The sequence below is a fragment of the Vanellus vanellus genome (assembly GCF_965231255.1).
Source record: "Vanellus vanellus genome assembly, chromosome: 11".
Taxonomy (NCBI): domain Eukaryota; kingdom Metazoa; phylum Chordata; class Aves; order Charadriiformes; family Charadriidae; genus Vanellus; species Vanellus vanellus.
In genome coordinates, this window is record NC_138916.1 from 11,411,459 (window position 1) to 11,432,934 (window position 21,476).

At 49.4% G+C, this 21,476-nt stretch overlaps 2 protein-coding genes across 2 annotated transcripts in view; both read left to right on the top strand.

Moving 5' to 3' along the window:
* Window positions 1–12,512, top strand: part of GNB5 (G protein subunit beta 5) — a gene marked incomplete at its 3' end in the record, with an annotated part of 29,195 nt that extends 16,683 nt beyond the window's left edge. Inside the window, exons 7-13 of the mRNA XM_082488956.1 lie at window positions 1,605–1,748; window positions 4,841–4,932; window positions 5,054–5,102; window positions 7,700–7,796; window positions 8,994–9,164; window positions 11,981–12,105; window positions 12,417–12,512. Coding sequence (XP_082345082.1) covers window positions 1,605–1,748; window positions 4,841–4,932; window positions 5,054–5,102; window positions 7,700–7,796; window positions 8,994–9,164; window positions 11,981–12,105; window positions 12,417–12,512 — 774 coding nt within the window. The remainder of the gene's footprint in view (window positions 1–1,604; window positions 1,749–4,840; window positions 4,933–5,053; window positions 5,103–7,699; window positions 7,797–8,993; window positions 9,165–11,980; window positions 12,106–12,416) is intronic.
* A 1,649-nt stretch (window positions 12,513–14,161) lies between these two features.
* Window positions 14,162–17,452, top strand: BCL2L10 (BCL2 like 10). Its single transcript, XM_082488674.1, has 2 exons — window positions 14,162–14,576; window positions 16,269–17,452. Exons 1-2 carry the CDS (start codon window positions 14,175–14,177, stop codon window positions 16,398–16,400), a joined length of 534 nt encoding a protein of 177 aa, XP_082344800.1. The 5' UTR covers window positions 14,162–14,174; the 3' UTR covers window positions 16,401–17,452.
* Window positions 17,453–21,476: the final 4,024 nt, after the last annotated feature.

Sequence of the window (21,476 nt, forward strand, 5' to 3'; positions counted from 1 at the left end):
GATGGGGCCCATGGCTACAGCGGGGGAGGCAGAGGTGAGGGTGGCCCTGGTGCGTGTGCTCCTGGCAAGCAGGGGCTGTGTCCCTGCTGTCCCCCGCCCTGTGCGAGTGCTGCCTCTTGCCACCAGGCGCCAGGCGAGGATCCCCATCCAGCGATGCTGGAGCCCCTCGTGCAGTGAGCCAGAGTCTAATAGCAAAGATTGTTAATTCCCTTCTGGTTTTGGATTTTTAGAGTTGGTTTGGTGTGGTTTTCTATAGCAGTACCCTGAAGCTGAGTCCATAACGTTTCTCTGTAAGCGTTAGCTGCAGCTCTGGGTTGCCAACAGACCCTTCCCTTACACCTTTAGCTACTCCCATTCCCCTCATATCCTTCTTACACGCTATTACAAGAGCAAATCCTTGGAGCTGAAAGTCTTCATTCCTCAGCCAAGTACAAATATTCCTCAGAACAGAGAAGTTCATTGATTTAGGCTCAAAAGCTGGCCAGAAAGACGTCAGGACTTTCTTCTGCTATTATCATCTCAGAGTATTAGCGTCTCTCTACTGCAGGATTTGGAACAGTCTGTTCTGCAGCTTTGCAGAGCTCTGTTTATGGGAGGAGTTTTAGAAGCATCTGTCAAACATGTTCAGTGTTTAACCTTTATGCAACTCTGTGAATGGTTTCATGATTGTGCGATCGTTTTCTTCTTGAAGAGTATTTTCTTTTTAACTTTTAGCTAGCCACTGGGATCCCTTGAATTTCCTCACTGGCCATGAGAAAAACCTGTGTATAAAGACTGAGAGCCCTCCTGAGTTCACCCTTGCCTCCTTCCATGCCGGTGCACAGGGACCCTTTCAGCCTACAGAATTTGTGACTGCATAACAGCTTCGGGTGCCAATGGGAAATTTTGAACAATTGAGCACCATCAGGATTTAGCCACAATAACAAGCGCTGATCACATGTGCTTTCTACAAGCACTGTAGCAGATGAGGGAGGCTGTGAGCTATGTTCCGTCAGTGTATGTTCAAGCCCTTTCACACACAAGTGGTTTTGGACAAGTGAGAGGTGATGGACTTACCAAACAACTGTCTAGACAGGCTTACTTCCCTTTCAGAAAATCCATGTCTTAAGCCCAATTAATTGGGTTTAACCTGGCTATTTCAAGCAGAAAAAAATATTAGTGTTAAACAGGTATACTTAACTCCAGCAGTTCTCTTTACCTGGGTTGAATTCCAGCAGCCTAAATATGGATAGGGTTAAATACAGGGGCAGACAGGAATACCAGTCTGGTTCTACCTCCTTTTTGGAGGATATGGAAATGCCAGCAGATCCTTGCTGCCATCAGTTCTCCAAACCGCACTGCACAAAACTGACCATTATTGAAACATGATGTAGGCATGGCTGTGTCAATACAGCTCTGCTTTCCACTCTAACTTCTTTCCTTAAAAATAAAAAACATAAACTATGCTTAGATTCACATTGTTTTTATGGCTTTGATTTATTGCATAACATTCCATTAAATTAAAGCCGTTCTTGGTGTACATATAGGGTGTCAGTTGTATCTTTGTGAACTTGAAGATCATCTGCTGATTTTTGTATTGTGACTCTTCTTGCTACATCCTATAGATCCTGACAGCAAGTGGAGATGGAACTTGTGCTCTGTGGGATGTTGAGAGCGGGCAGCTTCTACAGAGTTTCCATGGTCATGGAGCGGATGTCCTGTGCCTGGACCTGGCCCCTTCTGAAACAGGAAATACATTTGTCTCTGGGGTAAGCAGGAGCTTCCTATCATAATGTAAAATTAAGGAATGTGGAAGGGAAAAGGCAGCAAAGCAGGAGACTTGTGATCATATTGAGAGAGTGCTGGAGTATGTGTTGGAAGCCCCAGTGCAATCCACTCATTGCAATCACATTTTCCAAGCTGGAGCAAATTAAACCTCTGACTGTGGGGTCAAACCCACCCAGCCAGTCTGACTGCAGTTCTGCTTACTTGGCAAATTCCACCCCACACCAAAACAATCCAGCTCAAGATCAAAACAACGCCTCTCCCAGGAAGGGAAAGGCTCAGAGTTAGAGCAGTGGGCTCGTACCGCAGCAGAGGTGTGAGCCCCTGTGGATAGGAGCCTGGCACAGCAGACGACCTCCCGCATTTGGCTCCTTTCTCCTGCCCAGCTCTCTGGAGTCGGACAGGGTGTGCCAGGCACCTGCTTTGGGCATCAAAATGGGACTGCAAATAACGTGCGTGCCACTATGTCCCTCAACCGCTCCCCAGAAGCCAAGGGGTAGCTTGGACGCTGGCTAAACCCTTATACAAGTTGGAGCAGGGAGATGAGGTGTGGCCACATCTTCAGCTGTTGCTGAGTCCCCTGTGCCTTCCAGTGGTACCAGACACATTTAAAGTCCCTTCGTCAGTTGAACACTGCCCGCTCCCTGTCCTGGCCCAGAGGAACACACAAACCTTGCTGGGGCTGCAAGACTGGTCTGGGAAAGTACCCAGGGCATCTTCCAAGTCTTGTCCTGCTGCTGTTCCTGGGCAGCCGAGCCATCGGCATGCAGCCTGGCAGTGAGGCAGGCAAGGCATAAAGGTGAGTGGGATGGGGCTCAGCTCCTTTTTGAGGTGGTCCTGGTCTTTCCCACATCAGAAAACTGAACCTGCAGCTGAGAGATGACCTCTCTTACTGGAGGCAGGTTGCTACCAGTAACTTTGCTGAAGGTACCTGGTTTTGGAGCCCCACCAGCGCTGGCCCAGGGCTGGTCCTGTGCTTGCTGATGGAAATGGCCTTTGTGCCAGAGGGTGCTGACCATGGATTAGGAAATTCCACTTGTTGTGCTTGGAGTCATGGTCCCATCCCTACACATTAAACCTGGACCTCTTCTGTTACGGCTCTATTAACAAATTTGGCTGGCCCATCAGGAGCAGAGCCCAGCACACTGGCCCAGTTTGCCTGCTGCTAGCACAGCTGCTCCGAAGCGTGACTGAAAGCTAATTCCATCCAAGTGCATTACTCCTCCTGGGCTTTTCTGTCACCAAGCTTGCTTCCCAGAAAGGATAGATTCGTTCTCCCTGGGAACAGCTCAGCTTATTATAGGGCAAAGAATCGCAAGCAGCTATGGTACTGCTAAGAGAATATGTCATACTTGTGTCAATATAGCAGCGTGGGCATGTCCATGCTTACAGGGACTCGCTTAATTGATCACATGCAAAATACCACTTCAGTGAAGTTCTGTCTAGTATTGTGTCAATGCAGGTATAGCCAAACCAGTGCAACCTGAAGGTATGGTGGCATAGAGAGACTCCTTGTGTATTGCGCCTACGTAATACAGTTACACTGAGCTGGAATAAGCAATGCCAGTACATCAGCTTGTAGACTGGGTTCTGTTATATTTAACAACTTCACTGAAAATCCCGGCCCTCCTGGGTGAGCTCAGGGCTGTATCCCGGGCTGTTGTGCTCTGTCCCCTCTGAGCACTGCTTCTTGGGGCGAGTGGGATGGCTCTCAGGGGGCCCCTCTGTCCACAGGTGGTTGCTGGTTTCTCCTTCAAATCCTTAGGAGTCAAAGCACCACCTTGTCAGATTGGTCTTGCCCCTAAACCCCCAGAGAGGTCAGTAAGAACAGCGCACATGGAAGCAATACGAAGGGCTGGGCTTGGACTGTGGCGGGGCTTGAGAGGGAAATCTGCTGAGTCCAAAATGTTCTCTATCGTGTTTGGTTTCCCCTGTGCAGAAACCACAAGTTGTTGCAAAGGAACATTACCTCTTTTAAATAATGACATCATTAGTAAAAAAAGTGGGGTTTCATTTTAACAAGAGAAAAAAAGAGAGAAAGATGTGAATTGTGAAGACACTGTTTAATTTAATTAGCAATCATGTTTGCTTAAAAATAACATGTGTGGCATGTTCTGCTGGGCAGGATGCGCTTGGCAGAAGCAGCAGCCGCCTGGCCTGCCCTGCCCTCTGCTTCCCACGCAGCCTCAGAGAGGCTGAGCCCCCCGGAGCTGAGCCTACCTACAGCCTGCCCCTCGGCAGGGTCATATGTATTCAAATCTCCTGTTACTCCTAAAAGAAAAGTCTGTATTCTTTTTCCTGTCACCATGATTGCAACAGCAGTGAGACATCCCAGCTGAGAGCATGGCCCTACGGGTATGAGACGGTTCCTGCCCCAAGGGTGTCGCAGCCTACAGCCCAAAGCATTGGGAGAGCTGAGCACCTCATGGCAAGCATTGAGTGTTAAATGAGCTTTCCAAAGCACGGCTTGGAAGGGCAGGTTAGAGCTTGAGAATGAGGTGAAATGCTGTTATGCTTCTTTTCTCATCCCAACCACGCCATCAAGCCTGTGGGTGCAGGGGTTAACTCTGGTAGGAGGCTGGGCAAGAGACCCTCCGGATGCACGCATCGCATTTTCTATTTCAGTGTGTGAAAAGAATGAGTTATAAAACTTTAAATGCTGGGTATAAATGTTTTATATTGAGCATGTTAAGCGGTAAGAGAGCGAGTCAGTTATGCAGCACCGTGGCACGGTGGGACTGCAGGCACCGGTACAGCAGCGGCACAGGCAGAGCAGGGCTGTGAGTGCCGGTTAGCACGGGACCCCTGTGCAAACACCCCCGGCCTGTCTGCACCCCACTGTGCTGGTCTGCAGCACCACCGAGGCTCCAGCGTTCGTGGCGTACTCTGCTCCTAACTGCGACTGCAGCAGGCTTGGGGGTACCAGTACAGCCAGTTCTGGGGCTGCTTTGCTGGTTAAATCCCCTCAGAGCTGTGATGTTCTGAGCCTTTGAATGTAGCTGGGCTTGATGACGTGTATCAGGCACGTGAGGGGTGAATGTCACCATTTGCACAGTGAATTTTTTTGTCTTATTAGGGATGTGACAAGAAAGCCATGGTTTGGGATATGCGGTCTGGTCAGTGCATCCAGTCATTTGAAACCCATGATTCAGATATCAACAGTGTCAGGTCAGTATGTTTCTGGGAGAGGACACATTTGCGATGTTGAGCAATGTGCTGGTTCTATTTTTGAAGTCTGACCTCATCCAAGTAATGTAATGTCTTCTGGTCTTTTTTTACTCGTGCACAGATACTACCCAAGTGGAGATGCTTTTGCCTCTGGTTCAGACGATGCCACGGTATGTTAATTCAGCAACCTAATTGAGGGAAGATCTGTTACTTTCCAAGCCAGATTTTCCTAAAAGACTAGGTCACATCCACAGAGGACTTTAAGTGACTAAACTGGGCCTGTGACACCAAAGTTGCAGAAATAATAATGCTATAATATAGTATATATTAAATACTGCATATAATGCTATAGGGAAAATCTAGAAACACTTTGTCGGTCACCTCTGCAAACTTTTCTACATGAGGTACTGTCCAAATATTCATTTGAGATTTGCTCTGTTTTGAAGTGTCATGATCAAAATTAGTTGCCTTACTGGAAGAGTGTTGGCTTCATATAGTTGTTGGTCGCAACATGGGAGGAACCAGACGAAATGCTGCAGCTTGTGTCAGAAGGAGCAGCAGAGCATGAAGGGAGCCCGCACATGAGTGCGCATGTCCCGGCAAGCAGAGGAGCCGTGGGCTGAGCATGGAGCTGGTCAGCCCTGGTCAGCTGGCCTCCGCAGCCCTGTGCATCCTGAGAGTGCAGCCTCAGGGTGGCCTTGGCCGTGTACATCTCCTCCCTGTCATCCTGACTCAGGGCCAATGCTTTTCACTGCGGTGAGTCACCACATCCAAGTCATCCTTGATGATACCATATCTCTTACTGGATCTTACCTATGAGCATGCTGCTAGGAGGGGTACAGTATGTATTGACATGTAATTTTGGTCAGCGCATCATATGCAAAATGCCACTGAACGACCTGGTGCCTTTGGGCCCCTGAGTGATGCTGGTGGCTCTTGCTGCAGCTGGTGGGTCCCCATGGGGGACCAGGCTCTGGCTGTACCACAGCCCTGCAGGGACTGAGCTGGTAGTTAAGTTACCTTGTTTCTCCTGGTTATTCAAGCGTCACACCAAGCTGCCTGAGGGTGAAGACTTTTTCTAAAGTACTTTGCCCTCAGAGCGTATTTTGAGTCTGCTCCAATACTAGCTAAACTCAATAGAAACATTCCCTTTGTCTTCACTGGATGCGGAGACCTTCCAAGGCTGTTCTGGAGAGAGCGTACGCTGCTTTTAGGTCTTAAAAGCTGTGATTATAAATTAATACCTTTAGCTCTGGTGAGCCTAGTGCCTCTCCACGCATTCGGATGCTGTACTGTCAGCACCTGCGAATCTGTGGAAGTAAGATGGAGAAATTGTCCATCATTAAATTCCAATGAGAGCACTCTCTTTTTATGCCTAGTACCACAGGCTCTGGGCTCCTGTGCTTACTAATTTATTTGATGGGGTTTTTCTCTCTTAACTATTTCTGACACCCCCGACTTGAGCAGGAGAATGGGAAATTCCATCTCTGTACTTTTGACGGAGGATTTTGGCAGTTTCCATCTACTTCATTCTTTAAATGAAGAGGTTGGTGTTTTCAGCCTTACGGACTGGTACACTGACTGGTATCCTTGACCTGAATTATATACTTAGGGATTTCAAGGAGCAGATAATCCTGGCTGTCTGGAGGGAAGCCATAAAAGCATGCTCACAAGGCAGTGCTGTCACCTGCAGTGACCCCAACTCCCTATCAGGACAGTCTGATGGAATTATTCATCAGTGTGCAGCTCTGGGAGACCTGGACTTCACATACCTCGCAGCTCCCCACTGCCCTGCAAATGAAACAGCCTTTCCTTTATGTGCGGGCTTGAATACCAGCCATTTCTCATTAGTAAAGTCTTAATAGTAGCAAACCCATCCGGCCAGGGTTTGCTTAAACTTAACGTATTGAGGAAGGTTTTCAGTTCAAGTAGTTTCAAAAGTGCATTTTGATTTCAGGGCTAACAGACTGCCCTTCTGCATGGCAATGAAGTCGGGTCTCTCTATACATTATTTCCATGTTAAACGAGTCTAAGTATGCTGGAAAATGATAAAAACAGGAAGCGTGGGTCGTGGAGGTGATTGGGGATTTTCCATGAGAAACGAAAACCAAATATCTGTATGGAAATGTATTATTTCACTTGAATTATTTTCACGTGGGTTTTTCAGACAGAGAGGCCTCACGGCAGGGCAGGGGCTGTTTGCTGTTCCGTCTTACTCGGAGCAAGGACTACCACCTAGGCTTCCCCGTGCCAAGGGGCTGTCTGAGCCCCGTGCCGTGTGGTCCATGTTCTCAAAGATGACCAGAGACTTAATCCTCTGTCTCCCAGACTCCAGCTGTGGTTAAACTGTTGTCTTTAGAGACTGTCTCCCCAGGTATCTTCCCAGCAGCAGGGTGACCTAATATGTAGGAAACCACAGCGGGGAAGCAAGAGGGTTGGGAGATTTTCAGGGGGTAGCCACAGTCCAAAGCCCACTACTCATCTCTCTATAGCAGGACAGGCAGGAGGCTTAGAGAAGTTGTTTGGAAAAGCAAGTTCTTCACTCAGTTTATACAAAACAGCCTTGTGTTGCTGAGATCCCTGTTAGACTCCAGAGGAGTCCCAGTTACAGCGGGCAGAAATAGCAGAAGGAAAGAAGCCAAGCAGCCGCTCCCCATGATGCCTGTTAGGCTGCAATCCTTCCCACTCCCATTTTTTCAATGAAATGTAGTAGCCATTGACTCCAGCCTTTACTGAGACAAGTGTGTTGCTTTTGTTTTAATCCTAGTGTCGTTTATATGACCTTCGTGCAGACAGGGAAGTCGCAATTTATTCCAAAGAGAGCATCATTTTTGGAGCATCCAGTGTGGACTTCTCTCTTAGTGGTGAGAACTGAACTTTGGAGGTTGTCTTAGTGTTGGAATTTGAGGGGAACTGTAAAATTTTGCCAGTTTAATTTGATAATGCATTTGTTATTAAAAGTTATTGAAAGTAATACTGAGTACCAAAAGAAACATTTAATGCATGGAAGCTTTTTTTGCTCTGTAAAAATCATAGAATCATAGAATGGTTTAGGTTGGAAGGGACCTTAAGTATCGTCTAGTTCTGAATCCCCTGCCATAGGTAGGGGCACCTTCCACTAGACCAGGTTTCTCAAAGCCCCATCCAGCCTGGTCTTGAACACTTCAATAATTACTCTTCAAATAACCTAGCTAGCTATTGCTTCGTTGCAGTAATGAAAAGTATTTTCCTGGCCCTAATGAAGGCAGGAAATATTTTGCCATTAACTACAGCTGGGCTAGAATTTCACAATAATGATTAAAAACATTTCAAAGGAAACATGAAATGTAACTAGACTATTAAGCGCACTTACATAAATAGTTTATAAAAGGATAATAAATGATTAATAGGTAGGAAAAGTATGTTAGAGGAGCATGAAGACAGAGACATTTCTCGCTACAGATCTGGAGATGTGAGCTCGAGTCTTCTCTCTCCTGCCCCAGCACAAATGTGGAGCTCCTCCAGTAACCCTGTTGTAGGGATGAGTGGGTGGTGAACTGCCCTCTGCTCAGGACAGAGGGGCAAAGGTCTCTGTCGTGGTCACAAGCACCACATCTTGTCCCGCTGGGGACAATGAATCACTTACCAAATTGTCTACTAATCCTTCAACAATTTGTATTCAACTTATTGCGTAAGGTCTGAGCAAAATATTATTACCCTGCATTAGCTGTTGAAGTGCTCTTCAGTCTGTCGTGATTTGGAGTCATCCCCCATCTCTAATGACTGAACAGTTTCTATATAATTTAGCTCCATCTTAACTGTATTTTTGACTAATGCATTTTAATGGGTTCGGCATTTAGTATGGATAGCTCAGCAGTGGAGCAGGGGAGCCTAACAGGAGCACAGCCAGCCCAGGGGAAGCAGTGGTCAGGGCTGGCTGCATGCAGAAGGTGGCACAGGAAGGCTGGGTTGTGGCTCAAACCAGGACATTGGGTGAGGAATCTCCTGCAGAGGCCTTTGCTGCAGTCAAGACGTGTTACCTACTTAAGACCTCACTTTGTGAAATCTCATTCTCTTTGTAGGTCGCCTACTGTTTGCAGGCTATAATGATTACACCATAAATGTCTGGGATGTGCTGAAAGGGTCCCGTGTATCCATTCTGTTTGGACATGAAAATCGTGTCAGCACCTTGCGGGTCTCTCCCGATGGGACGGCGTTCTGCTCGGGCTCCTGGGACCACACTCTCCGTGTAAGTGCTGGGAGCACCTGCCTCGGGTGCTTCTCTCTTTCTTTGTTTGATTGTTTAAAAAAAGGGGCGAGGGGGAAGGGTTGTTACAGGACAATTGACTCTAGAGGGACAAACAAGGATATAAAACCACAGTGTAAAGCATGAACAGAAAATTCAAATTAAAAAAATCCCCACAAAGTGCTAGCCAAACTGTTATAGGAATTTTGAACTTATGTGTTAAATAATATCATTGCTGCTGATACACTGTACCGCTAATCTGAGTGCCTTGCCAAATTTTAATTAAACCTTTGATAGAATAGTCAATGTCATAAGCGATTGTTCAACTGTCTCTCTGCAGATCTGGGCTTAACCTGAGATCCTGTACACAGAATCAAAGGAAGACTGATACCCTGGACTACAACAACTGCATAAAAAAGCCACGCCTCAAAATCAAATATTTGCTACACTGCAAAAGGGTGACACTGAACCCACAGGTTAATGCAACTAGGTAGAAAATGTAATCTGCTTGAACACATAGCAAACATCAACTTGTAGTAAAATGAAATGTTTTTAATTCTGTTTTGAAACTATCTTCTTTTATTAGAACTAGTTTAGATAATTATAAAGGGACTTTTCTCTGAAGTCACCTGTATCATAGAATTGAGTATTTCAGTGCACATTATGTATTTATTTGCATGAATTTAGTTCCTTTTTAAAGTTAAAAAAAAGGAAAAAAAAAAAAGAAAAAGCGATTCCTGATTTTATCAGGATGTAGCATAAGACTCTGGAAACATTCCATTGCAGTGCATTTAATTTTGGTGTTGGAAAGTGGGGGAAAAAAAAATAAATCTGATACTTCATGATGGCGTTATGGATGACCGAACCTTGGTAGTAAGTAGAGGAGCAAAGGACCTACTGTGAAGGTACGGGCTGTTGTCATAAAAATGTATTTTTTGTACAAAAAAGGAATCCTTTCAATCCCTGTTTTTTCCTACCGTCTTTTTAGATAGAAATAAGTATTTCATCTCTGTTACCTGAATATAAAATATCTAATTATATACAAAATGATAAACTGCAAAGATGAGGGATATAAACATGATTTACATAATCATGAGGTAGTACTTAACCAGTAGTTTCTTAGAAATTTTTAATTGTATCACTTGGTGAGTGAATTTTCTTTTACTTAAAGGAATACTACATGCTAAGCACTAAGGGATACTACACGCTAAGCACTAAGCACCGTTATACTGATGGTCAAATCTTTTCCAAGTCAGTCACAGTCATTCTATGATCATGATTCTTATTTGGATTTTGAGCAGTTCATACCACTTGGGCAGGGCATTGTAGCTTAAATGTGTACTAAGGCAGAATATGCCCATTTTAAGCTCCTTCGGCAGCATAAGTTCATGCAAGTGCGGGTCAAACCTTACAAGCCAAATCGTATGGTCCTTACTCCAACAGTCATCTCCCACTGGCGTGGACATAGTTCTGTTGTAGCTGGACTTGAGAATGAGCTGTTGAAAACCTGCTGTGAGCCGCAGTCCTGTCAGCTTTTGATGCGGTGCTCACTGGAGCCCGCGAGCCCGCCTGATGCAGGAGCCGCTGGGTTTCAGGGAAGCAGCAGAGCCGGGCCATTGCCGGCAGCACCCAGCCCTCTGTGTCAGCGTGGTAATGCAATACAAACTGGCAGGACTACCCCCTGCGCGGAGCTGATGCTGTAGAATTAAGATTTGACCAGATAAAGCTGAGATACGGTTAGTTATAGACCTACAGGGAAATTGTATCTGCATTTATACATTGAAAACTATTGAGACTAGAGTGTGTTGACCTCTGCTCATTCTGACAGGTACTGAATCTGGCCTGAGTTGAGGCGTGTAGGGAGCAAAGGGTGGAGTAATGCTAGGGGCTTGCAGGGTCTGGCCTCTGAAATGCACGTGGCGAGATACATCGCTGAAAAGATCAAAGATATGATTTATATTTATATTGAAATGAGAAAACGAGCTCACTAGAGTGTGCTTGATCACACGCTCACTGATCACCGGATCACTGGAGTTGGCTGTTCACGTAAGTTTGATAACATCCTCGTTCTGTTTCAAAGTGGCTTTTTTTTTTTTTTTTTACAATTCTATAAAAATTGTATTAGAAACAAAGTCTCCTCAGTCATGAAAACATTAGGTTCCATGAATCCATAACCGACTAACCTAGGACGCTGACATTTGTATCAGCCTTCAGTCCCTAATGAAATAGTTCAGCTGTTTTCACTTGGAAAAGTCAACCCTGATGCTTTGCAATATTTGTGGTAACCTATCCCGGTAACAAACCGAATGCACTATGGAAACGTCGAATAGAGCTCACTGTGCAATACTGAGTCAATACACTGTACATGTTTGATCAAAAGATTAATATTAATGTTTAGATAGTATTTATTGGTAAGATGTTTGTTTCAAACATACTACATTGTGTTGATACTTATGAATGGCCTAAATACAATAAATTGTATTTTACATATTGAGAACATGTATATAGTTGTTTTTCCCATCGGTTAGGTACGTTTAATTGTTGATATTTTTTCTGGGGTTTTTGGCATTTACTTTTTGCACCATACAGTTTCTTAGATCATTTGTCCTGCAATAATCTAGGGTGGAATGCAGATCTACCAGAAAATTGCTTTTGGAATATCTTCTGGAAATAGCCAAGGTGAGCCAGAGCACCTGAAAGCGAGCAGTCCTCGCGAGTACCCAAGACTCCATCTGAGCTCCTTCTGCATTCAGGAGGCCAGAATTCAGGTTGTGTTTTCCTGCTCAGAAGGATCACGGCTAATATCGGATGTTTTCTTTCCAGATCCTTGTCGCCATACCCATGAATGCACTGGAAAATGCAGAGTACGTGTTTTGTGGGAGTACAGGATTCTTGCATTGCAGTGGGACACCGAAATGCTGCCGGGGGCTCGGGCTATCACTGTTTGGGTAACCCATATTTGCCGATCACCTTGAGATGCAGCAGTTCTGTCTTGTCAGTAGAGAACTGTGCTGGCGTCAGCTGTCTGCTCCACTTTGTTATAGGTTTTGTGGTCAGCATGAAGGTGGTCGGTGAAAGTCCTCGGTTTAGACACTGAGAAAAGCACCTCCTTCACTTAGGCTCATGGTTTCATTTCCTTTCCTCTGAGGGTCTGGGGAAAGCGCTGAGCCAGCTGCTTCTAAGCGACATCAGTGCCCAAACCTTCCCCCCCGCAGTGGGAATGAGGCCGACATCGCATCTTGCACTTCTGTTCTTGCAGGTGGTTCTTGCACTTCAGGGCCACTGCCCGGGGACTTGTAAGTCGGGCTGCATGGACTCGGCGCTGGTGAAAATCACCTTTTTGTTCTTGAGGTAGTGGTGAAAGCTACGAACCTGGACGGGCCTCAACTTCCCGTCAGATAAATGGAGATAGAGGAACAGGGCACTGAAGTATCCATTGTTTTTCTTGCTCACTAAGGGTTGGCTGGGGAGGCTTTGGAAAAACCAGCGTTTTGAGACACCCTCTTTGGTCTGTCAAGCTATTTGTGTCTCGGAAACGCCTCTATTCCTTTCTAGAGGGAGGAGTTTTAACCTGCTGCTTGTCTTTTCCCCAGCCCGTCCCACCTTGGAGAAGAGCCCTGCTGCTCCGGGTGCCACAGGGATGCAGCAGTGTCATGTCAGAGCCCTGGCACTGGCCCTACCTTCCTGACCCGCTCCTCGGCGCAAGCCAGGAGGTGAAGGAAAGGGAGCAAGGGAGGTATAGCTGGGGCAAAGTCACTGTCAGACGGCCCCGTCCTGTTAAACAAAAATGCTATATAAACAGGAAGGGTGGAAAAGGATATTGCTAGAGAAAGATCAGCCTCTCCCTCTCGCTCTCCTGCTGTGAGGAATGCAATAGGAAATTCCTGCTCCGGGATTAACAATCGTAAGGAAAACTCTAGTTAAAAAAGCATGTGTATAAAGTAAAGTAAAAAAAAAAAGCATGGTGAGAAGTAAAGATATCATTCCAGCTACTGCTCTAGCACATAAACACGGGCTAGATTTCCCCGCTTAAAAAGAAAACAAAAGCCAAATATGGGGATGTAAAACTAAGAGTTTGCCTTAGGAACAACTGGAAGAGATCAGGCCAATTCTTGATAGTGATCTGAGAAATTGCAATAGGATTGATTCCAACCATCTATTTTTAGATTTTCTAGCAGGGATGTAAAACGGAGACAGAAAGCTGTAACTCAGGATAGGTGGAGCAAAGCCAAGCAGTCCTGTCCTGGTGCGTTGGGCACCTTGAGCCCGGTGTGCAACGAGAGGTGTCAGCGAGTGACGGTGCAGTCACAGCCACGCTTTGCACTGGGCCACCGCCTGAACCTCACCTGCAAACTGGCATCCAGCAGGAAACACCAAGTTGGGTGTACCTGTGCTGGGCCTGCCATAAATCCTGGGGTGGTTTTTATGGGAGTTTTGATGATGTGTTAAGCAGCTGAGGGTACTCACAGCTCGAAGGGCACAGCTGGGATTGACCATAGAATGGTTTGGGTTGGAAAGGATGTTGAAGATCATCGAGTTCCAACCCCCCTGCCGTGGGCAGGGACACCTCCCACCAGACCAGGTCGCTCAAAGCCCCATCCAGCCTGGTCTTGAGCACCTCCAGGGATGGGGCCCCCACGGCTTCTCTGGGTAATTTCTTTCTAGTGTCTCACCACCCCCATGGAGGGGGAAGGCAAACCTGAAGCATCTCCGATGCAAAGAATGCAGGCTCGGGCCGCTGGTGAGGAAAAAAAACCCCAAAGCCATATAAGAAAGGTACTTCGCCGGAGCCGCCGCGGGCGGACCCCGCGGGGAGGCAGCGCTCCCCCCCGGCGCCCAGGCGGGCCGCGCCGCCCCGCCGGCGACCTCCCCCCGGCCCGGGTTCGCCTTTCCCCCGCGCCGGGCCCCGCCCCGGAGGAGGGGAGCGCTCCCGGCGCCCCGGGCCGGGCCGGGCGGAGGGGCCGCCCCGCCTCTTAGTCGGCGGCAGCTGGCTGCTGCGGGGGCCGGGGCCGCCGCCATGCCGGGCTCGCTGAAGGAGGAGACGGCGCTGCTGCTGGAGGATTACTTCCAGCACCGCGGCGGCGGCTCGGCGTTGCCCGCCAGCCCCGCGGCGGCGGCGCTGCGGCGGGCGGCGGCCGAGCTGGAGCGGCGGGAGCGGCCCTTCTTCCGCTCCTGCGCGCCGCTGGCGCGGGCCGAGCCGCGGGAGGCGGCGGCGCTGCTGCAGCGGGTGGCGGCGCAGCTGGAGGCCGAGGGCGGCCTCAACTGGGGCCGGCTGCTGGCCCTGGTGGTGTTCGCCGGCACGCTGGCCGCCGCGCTGGCCGAGCGGGGCTGCGGCGAGGGGCCGCGCTGCCTGGCCGCCGCGCTGGCCGCCTACCTGGCCGAGGAGCGGGGCGAGTGGCTGGAGGCGCACGGCGGATGGGTGAGCGCGGAGCGGGCGGGCGGGCGGCACGGGGCTCAGCCCGGCGCGGTGGAGGGGCGCGGGAGAGGCTGCGGGGCGGCTGCGGGGTCGTGGGTAGTTGGCGGGTGCGCGCCGGGGGGGGGGTCGGGAGCCTGCGGGTGTGCTGTGGCTAGCTCGCTAAGGGGCTGGTGGCCAGCCGCGCCCAGCCGCAGCCTCCTAAAAGTGCGGGAGCGATGGTGGCGGCTTGCGGGGGGGGAAGGTTTTGGGTCCGCGGGGTTGCGGAGAGCAGGCTGGCACAGGTCTTCTCCCAAGGGAGTGATGGTGGTGGCTTGCAGGAGGCGAGGTTTTGGGTCCGTGGGCTCTGGGCTGTGGAGAACAGGCTGGCAGAGGTCTTCTCCCATGGGAGAGGCGGTGGCGGCTCGTTGGGGAGAAGGTTTTGGGTCCACGGGCTTTGGGTTGTGGCGAGAAGCCGGCACAGGTCTTCTCCCGAGTGTAAATGCAAACCACCAACGTGCTGCTTCTTTAAATATGCCTGTGGACGAAGCCACCCGGCCGCTGGACCTGCTGCTCTGCTCCCTGCTTGTCCCGAAACCGGTCAGGTCGGGGCCTCGGGAAGTCAAATTACCGAAAGGAAAATCGGTTCTGTTCTATCTCCAGCCGGCACGCGTGGGCAGCAGCGTTAATGTACGCCGCGGTGTAAAGCGATGGCTGCTGTTGCTTTCCTGCCCCCTGAGATGCACGCTGAAAGTACGGCTTTTAAGGCATCCGCGCAGCTCTGCCTGCCTGCCTCTCTGCGCAACGTGTCAGCTGTCCCGCAGAACTGCACATTTCCTATTTTCAGTCCTAGTGGAATATTTGATGCGAGTACAAATAAGCCCTAAAAATAGAGGGGGAGGGAGGTGGAAGCAGCCACTGGTTTCGTTGACTTTTCCAGAGACCAAAAGGAACTTGGTTTTCCAGTGGTCACTGGTCCATCTGACTGCTGAGAGCAGCATGGCGCTTGGCTACAACGTACGCTGTCACTTGGCAAAATCGCGTCGCCTGTTCGCACAAATTAAAGTGTAAAGAACAAAGTTCCGGAAGAAATTAAGAGTATAACTTGTTTACATAGACATCTGCGGAGCAGAGTTCAAACATCACCATCTGGAGTTGTATTGCTGCCACTTCTGATTATCACAAATAACGATCTGGGAGAGCAGCTGCCAGCTCTGCGCTGTCATAGGTCAGCCCTGAGCAGTGTCCACTTGGCCCTTCCAAGAGAGTGTGTAATCAGCCCCGTGTCCACCGAGACGGGACTGACTTCGGACTCCTGTCTTTCAAGTGGAAATTTCCATATCCTGTGTTTCGGATGCTTTCTCAAATTTGAACGAGGGGGAACAATGCTGGCAGCTCCCACCAGAAACTTGCCTAAAAGGGCGAAAATAACGTAATGACATGCTGAGCATCTCGATAGGAAGTTTGCGATTGTCTGTTTGAGCAAAGCGTACAAACACTTGTAGTTACTGCTTTCAGTTGCCTTGTGCAAAGGCTCTCGGAAAGCATTCTGTGTGCCCAGGGCGGCGGGCTTAGACTTCCCTGATTAAAATAGAGACTTCTGCAGCTGACGAGCGCCGTGCTGGGAGCGTGAACCAAACTGTGCTCAAAGACTGGTTAAAAGAAAGCCGCTTAATTGTAAGCCAACCAACTCAAATGTCTTTTCTCTTGCTTTTCCAGGACGGCTTCTGTCGCTTCTTCGGGAGACACGACTCCCAGCCGGCTGACCAGAGCAGTACCATAAGCAATGCGATCATGGCCGCAGCGGGGTTTGGAATAGCAGGATTGGCTTTTCTCTTGGTGGTGCGGTAGGCTGACGAATGGATCTTGCCACGGGAAAGTACTCTCAAAACTGACAATATACCAGATTTCGCTCTATTTTCTATAGAACAGACCCTCTAAGAAGAAGCTTATATTTTTAAACTGTCTCGGAAAACTGTCTCGCCAAACAAACCCTTGGCTATAAACCGCTTCACTCGCTACCCAGTAACAGCACAAACAAATGTGTACTAAACCACCATTTGTGCATGTTCAAAACCTGTTGTCTCCAAACGTCCTCTGGACTTTCTGTTTGAAGGTGTAACCTAAACTTTAGCGTGGTTCATGTACTGTAACTTCTAAGTGCTCAATGTTATGCTAGGAAAACCTTATGGTGGACTTGCTACTAAACCCTCTGGTCGAGACGTCTTACCTACATGTGGAGGCAAGTCTTCGAACCCGCCTTCCATTCATACTGTAAAGTGGGCGAACGTTGACTGTGATTTAATGTGGTTTATGGCCTCAAATGCGGCGCACAGCACTTGTTACCGAAAGGCAACTCCTTGGTTGATTTAGAGTAATTAGTGCCCGTGATGCGAGAAGCATTAGGGCTTAGTATAACATTAGGCCGATTTCATTACACTACAAGAAGATAAGTATTGATACAGGACAGTAATGGCTGCAGTACTGGTTCTTACTGAAAGGAAAGGAATTTAAATATTAAAACTTTAATTGGTATATTGAAATCCAGTGGGGGCTGGAATTTCTCTGGATTTCCTTGACAAAACAAGAATTTCCATATATCTTAATATATTTTTGAAGTATTTATCACTGTATAATACTTGTAGCCATGACATCTTTATTTTTGTTTAAAACTTAATGCTGGTTCTTGTCACTCTAGTGCGTATCAAGCGTTGTCTTGTTTGAGTAATGTTTCACTCTATTTTCAACATGCTGTGTATTTCTTTCAGTGGTTGTACAAATTGCCTTATGTTTCTCGTAGCTTTTAATAACGTTCCTGGGTTACTCATAGCGTGTACAATTTTACTATGGTGACCTTCAAAGGTGAATAAATGTTAAGTATTTTTATTTTAAAAAAAAAAACCTTTCTGCTTATTTGATCGGATGGGTGATGGTACTGAGACAGGGTATGTTTCGGTGGTTACCTGGACGCATCGGTTCGTACCCGCCTTCCTGGTGCTTTGACGCCAAAGGAGGAGCTGTGCGACCCCAGAGCAGTGCGATATCAGTCTCCATTGCAGAGCAGTCCTGCAGGCAGAACTAGGGGTATGGCAGCCTAAGGGGAAAATCCAGTCCAAAGGCCCATCTTCATCACTGCGCCTGGAAATAACCCGGTGGTTTTGTAGGCTTTCCACAGTTTACTAGCGTAGCTGGGTACAGACAGGCTCCTCCGAGAGCTGCTCCTGCTTGTAGAGAGCGACAGAGCTCTCGTTTCTTCTCTGCCGAGACTTGCTGCCGCCTCTCTCTTTCACACATGCATGCTTTTTAACTGAAACTGGAGTTTCTGATACGAATTACAGTAATGACTGAGCAATGGGTGACAGGGTTCAACCCTCTTCAGATTAGTAATACCGAGCAGCTGTAATTTTTGAAGGGTGTTGGGCTTAACTCTTGTAAAAAGCCGTTTCACACTCCTGGCTCCAAGTCAGAGGTTTCTGCGGCCCTGGTGGCTCTGATGCCTGTCGCTCAGCCTCCCTCCCCCGCCGCCCCTCGCCCCACCGCTCTGCCCTTCGAGAGCCTATGCCCCTTCGTGGGAAGAGCACCCAGTGCACGGCAGACTTCCCCTTGGGAAAGATCTGCCCGGTTGGCATCGCCGTGGCCACCCTGCTTCCCCTTCTGCTGGCCGCTGGGCTGCGGGGGAGGTGTGGGGCAGGGGCTGCGGCCCCGCGCCGGACAGAGCGGCGTTGTGCCGACCGGCCGCAGATGCGGGGAGAAGACAAAAAGGGACATTCAGGGACCGGTAAGTCCCCGGAGGCGGGAAGGAGCTGGCGGTCCTCCCCCTCGCGCTGCCCGCTCTGAACAAACGTCTGCTTGTTCTCTGACTTCCAGTTCTCTAAACTCCGGCTTGGCTCCTCTCGGCAGAAGGATTAAGAGCCTGCGGTGCGGGACTGGCGTGCTCGGTTCCTCTCTCCAGTTCCCACAGGGACAGTGCCTGCTGCGGCAGCTGGATGCTCCCAGTCCTCCTGGGCGCCCGAAACCGAGGCCGTGGTGGGAGTGAGCTGGCTCGTGCTGGGAAGTGAAGGTAGTTTCCAAAACGGGGGATGCTTTGGGGGATGCGCGCTGAAAAGCGTGGCAAATGACAGGGCAAGAAATGCTCTAGAGAGAGGTCAAATGTTGCATGGAAACATCCTGCAGCGGATCTCAATGTCTCCTCAATATCAGGCAGGACGAAGATAAAATATCAGTATCTTGATTTCCAGCGTAACCTGGCCTGGCAGGCCCCACAAAGCAATAGCAGAGAGGGTGTTACGCGGGTTTTTATAGTGTGCTCTGGAAAAAGAGAAGAAAATGGTCTGTAAACGTCCTTGAATAAAGTCCCATCAGCCTTTGGCGTAAACCTGACCCTTTACGCGACGCAGCTTGGAGCGTGTCTGCCACTCTTGCTTGGCTGGGGGTATGTTTCCCAAGAGCTGGAAGAACCAGGGTAATTTAAGAGAGCTGTAAGGCTGAGTCGGGAGACTGCAGTGCGGCTCAGCACTGTAGCAGCGATGCTGCCTGTAGGTCCCTGATGCCTGGAGCCAAGCTGCTCCGCTCTCCGCTGGCAGCCCGCGCCCGAGGGTGCTCCGCTCTGCCACCCCGAGAGCAGCGGGCACAGCCTAGGCCACAGGAGCCTGGCACGGGGGCAACCGGCCCATCCCAGCCTGAGCCACGCTCCCCAAGCCGCTCTGCGGCCGCGGGGATCGTGGAGATGTAGGTTTGAAGACCAGGGCTTAAATCACCGGAGCCCCATTGATTTCAGGGCAGTTTAGACTAACATTTGCATGACTCTTCTGATTTTATTTTTTTTTTTCAGTTTCAGCCTGACCATTTGTCTCAATGAAGTCCCGTGTTTCAATTGAAAACTGCTGCTCATCCTCTTTTCTGCCACAGAAAAGGGAAGCAGGATGCTGCTGTTCCTTTCTTTAAACGCAGAAGGAGAGTAGGTGGTGTTTAAGCACAAGGCTGTGTCTAATCCTCATGACAGCTTTCAGATCTTTGGCGTTGGTGTACTTCCCGGGCAGGTGGCGGATGCAACAGGCCTCGTCCTCTCTAGCAATTAGCACGCAGTAATCGCTGCAGGTTCTGCTGGGGCCCCAACGTGTCTACGCCTGCAGAAGCCGTCAATCGTGGGTGGCTCCGAGGCGCCCGAGTGCTGGGCAGGGTCTCGTGTTCGAGGGGAGGGGGAGAAGTGCGGGTGCTGGCTGAGCTGCTCATACCGGTTCGGAGTCTTTTCTGGGTTCGGAGACCTTTGCAGGACTGAGTGGCGGAGAAGGTGGCGTTCCCAGCTCACAGTGGTGTTCACAAAGGTCTTACTGGAGCCATCACAGAATGAAAGAATGGTTGGTGTTGGAAGGGACCTCTGGAGATCATCTGGTCCAACCCCCCTGCCAAAGCAGGTTCACCTACAGCAGGTTGGACAGGATCGCGTCCAGGTGGGTTTTGAATATCTCCAGAGAAGGAGACTCCACAGCCCCTCTGGGCAGCCTGTGCCACTGCTCCGCCACCCTCAAAGTAAAGAAGTTTTTCCTCATGTTCAGATGGAACTCCCCGTGCTCCAGCTTGTGCCTGTTGCCCCTTGTCCAGTCGCTGGGCACCACTGAAAAGAGTCTGGCTCCATCCTCTTGACACCCGCCCTTTAGATATTGCTAAGCACTGATGAGATCCCCTCTCAGTCTTCTCTTCTCCAGGCTGAACAGCCCCAGGTCTCTCAGCCTTTCCTCATAAGAGAGATGCTCCGTTGCCCTGATCATCTTTGTAGTCCTCCACTGGACTCTCTCCAGTAGTTCCTTGTCTTTCTTGAACTGGGGAGCCCAGAACTGGACACAGTACTCCAGATGTGGCCTCACCAGGGCAGAGTAGAGGGGGAAGATGACCTCCCTTGAGCTGCTGGCCACACTCTTTTTAACGCACCCCGGGATACCATTGATCTTCTTGGCTGCAAGGGCACATTGCTGGCTCATGGTCAACTTGTTGTCCACCAGCACTCCCAGGTCCCTCTCTGCTGAGCTGCTTTCCAGCAGGTCAGCCCCTAACCTGTACTGGTGCATGGGGTTGGTCCTCCCCAGGTGCAGGACCCTACACTTGCCTTCGTTGAACTTCATTAGGTTCTCCTCTAAGCTCATTAGGTTAGCGTTATCTGCTGGCACTGCACTTGGTCCCTGTGTGGGTCCCTTCTGTAGCCACGGGCAAAGGCTGCAGTGCTGTCGCAGGAGCCCAGTTGCCTTCTCATAAAAGGAGAGAGAAATCTAGTCATCAGGCTTCTTAAGAGCACTGAACCAGCCGGTGGGTTTCTTTTTGACTTGGAAAAAATGAGGCGCTGTCAGAGCTCAAAAAATGCGAGTTGCAGAATGGTGTTAGATGGCAGTTTGTGAGCTGCTCCGCTGTGGTATGCAAAAAATCTGGTTTGGCACGTCTCGCTGAAGGAATCGGTGCTGGTGCCGTGTCCTCTTTGGCCCACGCGTGCTGCCATCCTGAGGGGTGCAGCAGGGGTCCGACCTGCAGGGTGGTCCCCAAGCCCAGGTAGGACGGGAGAGCCCTGTTACCAATGACTTACTAATCGGGCAGCCAAAAAAGCCCCCAGAGAATTATTGGAAGGAAAAAAGATCAAGTGCGTGGCATTTATTCACATAATTTCACTTCTTGTGTTCATTCAGTTTGGATAATGAAAACAAACTTCTGGGTTTCACTTCTGTTTCTCCGGCTGCTTTCTGTCCCAGCCTCGAGCTGGCTCGTCCGTGCCGTGACAAGATGCGGTGTGGGGAGAGCGGGCGCAGCTGGGAAATGACTTGCTGTCAGGTTTAAAAAGAGTCGGTGTAATTCCTTCCTAAACATTGCTGTTATTAGGAACGCTTAAAAATGCTACCTTCAAACTTTTAACAGTCATCCTGTCACAAACTGAACTTCTTAAGT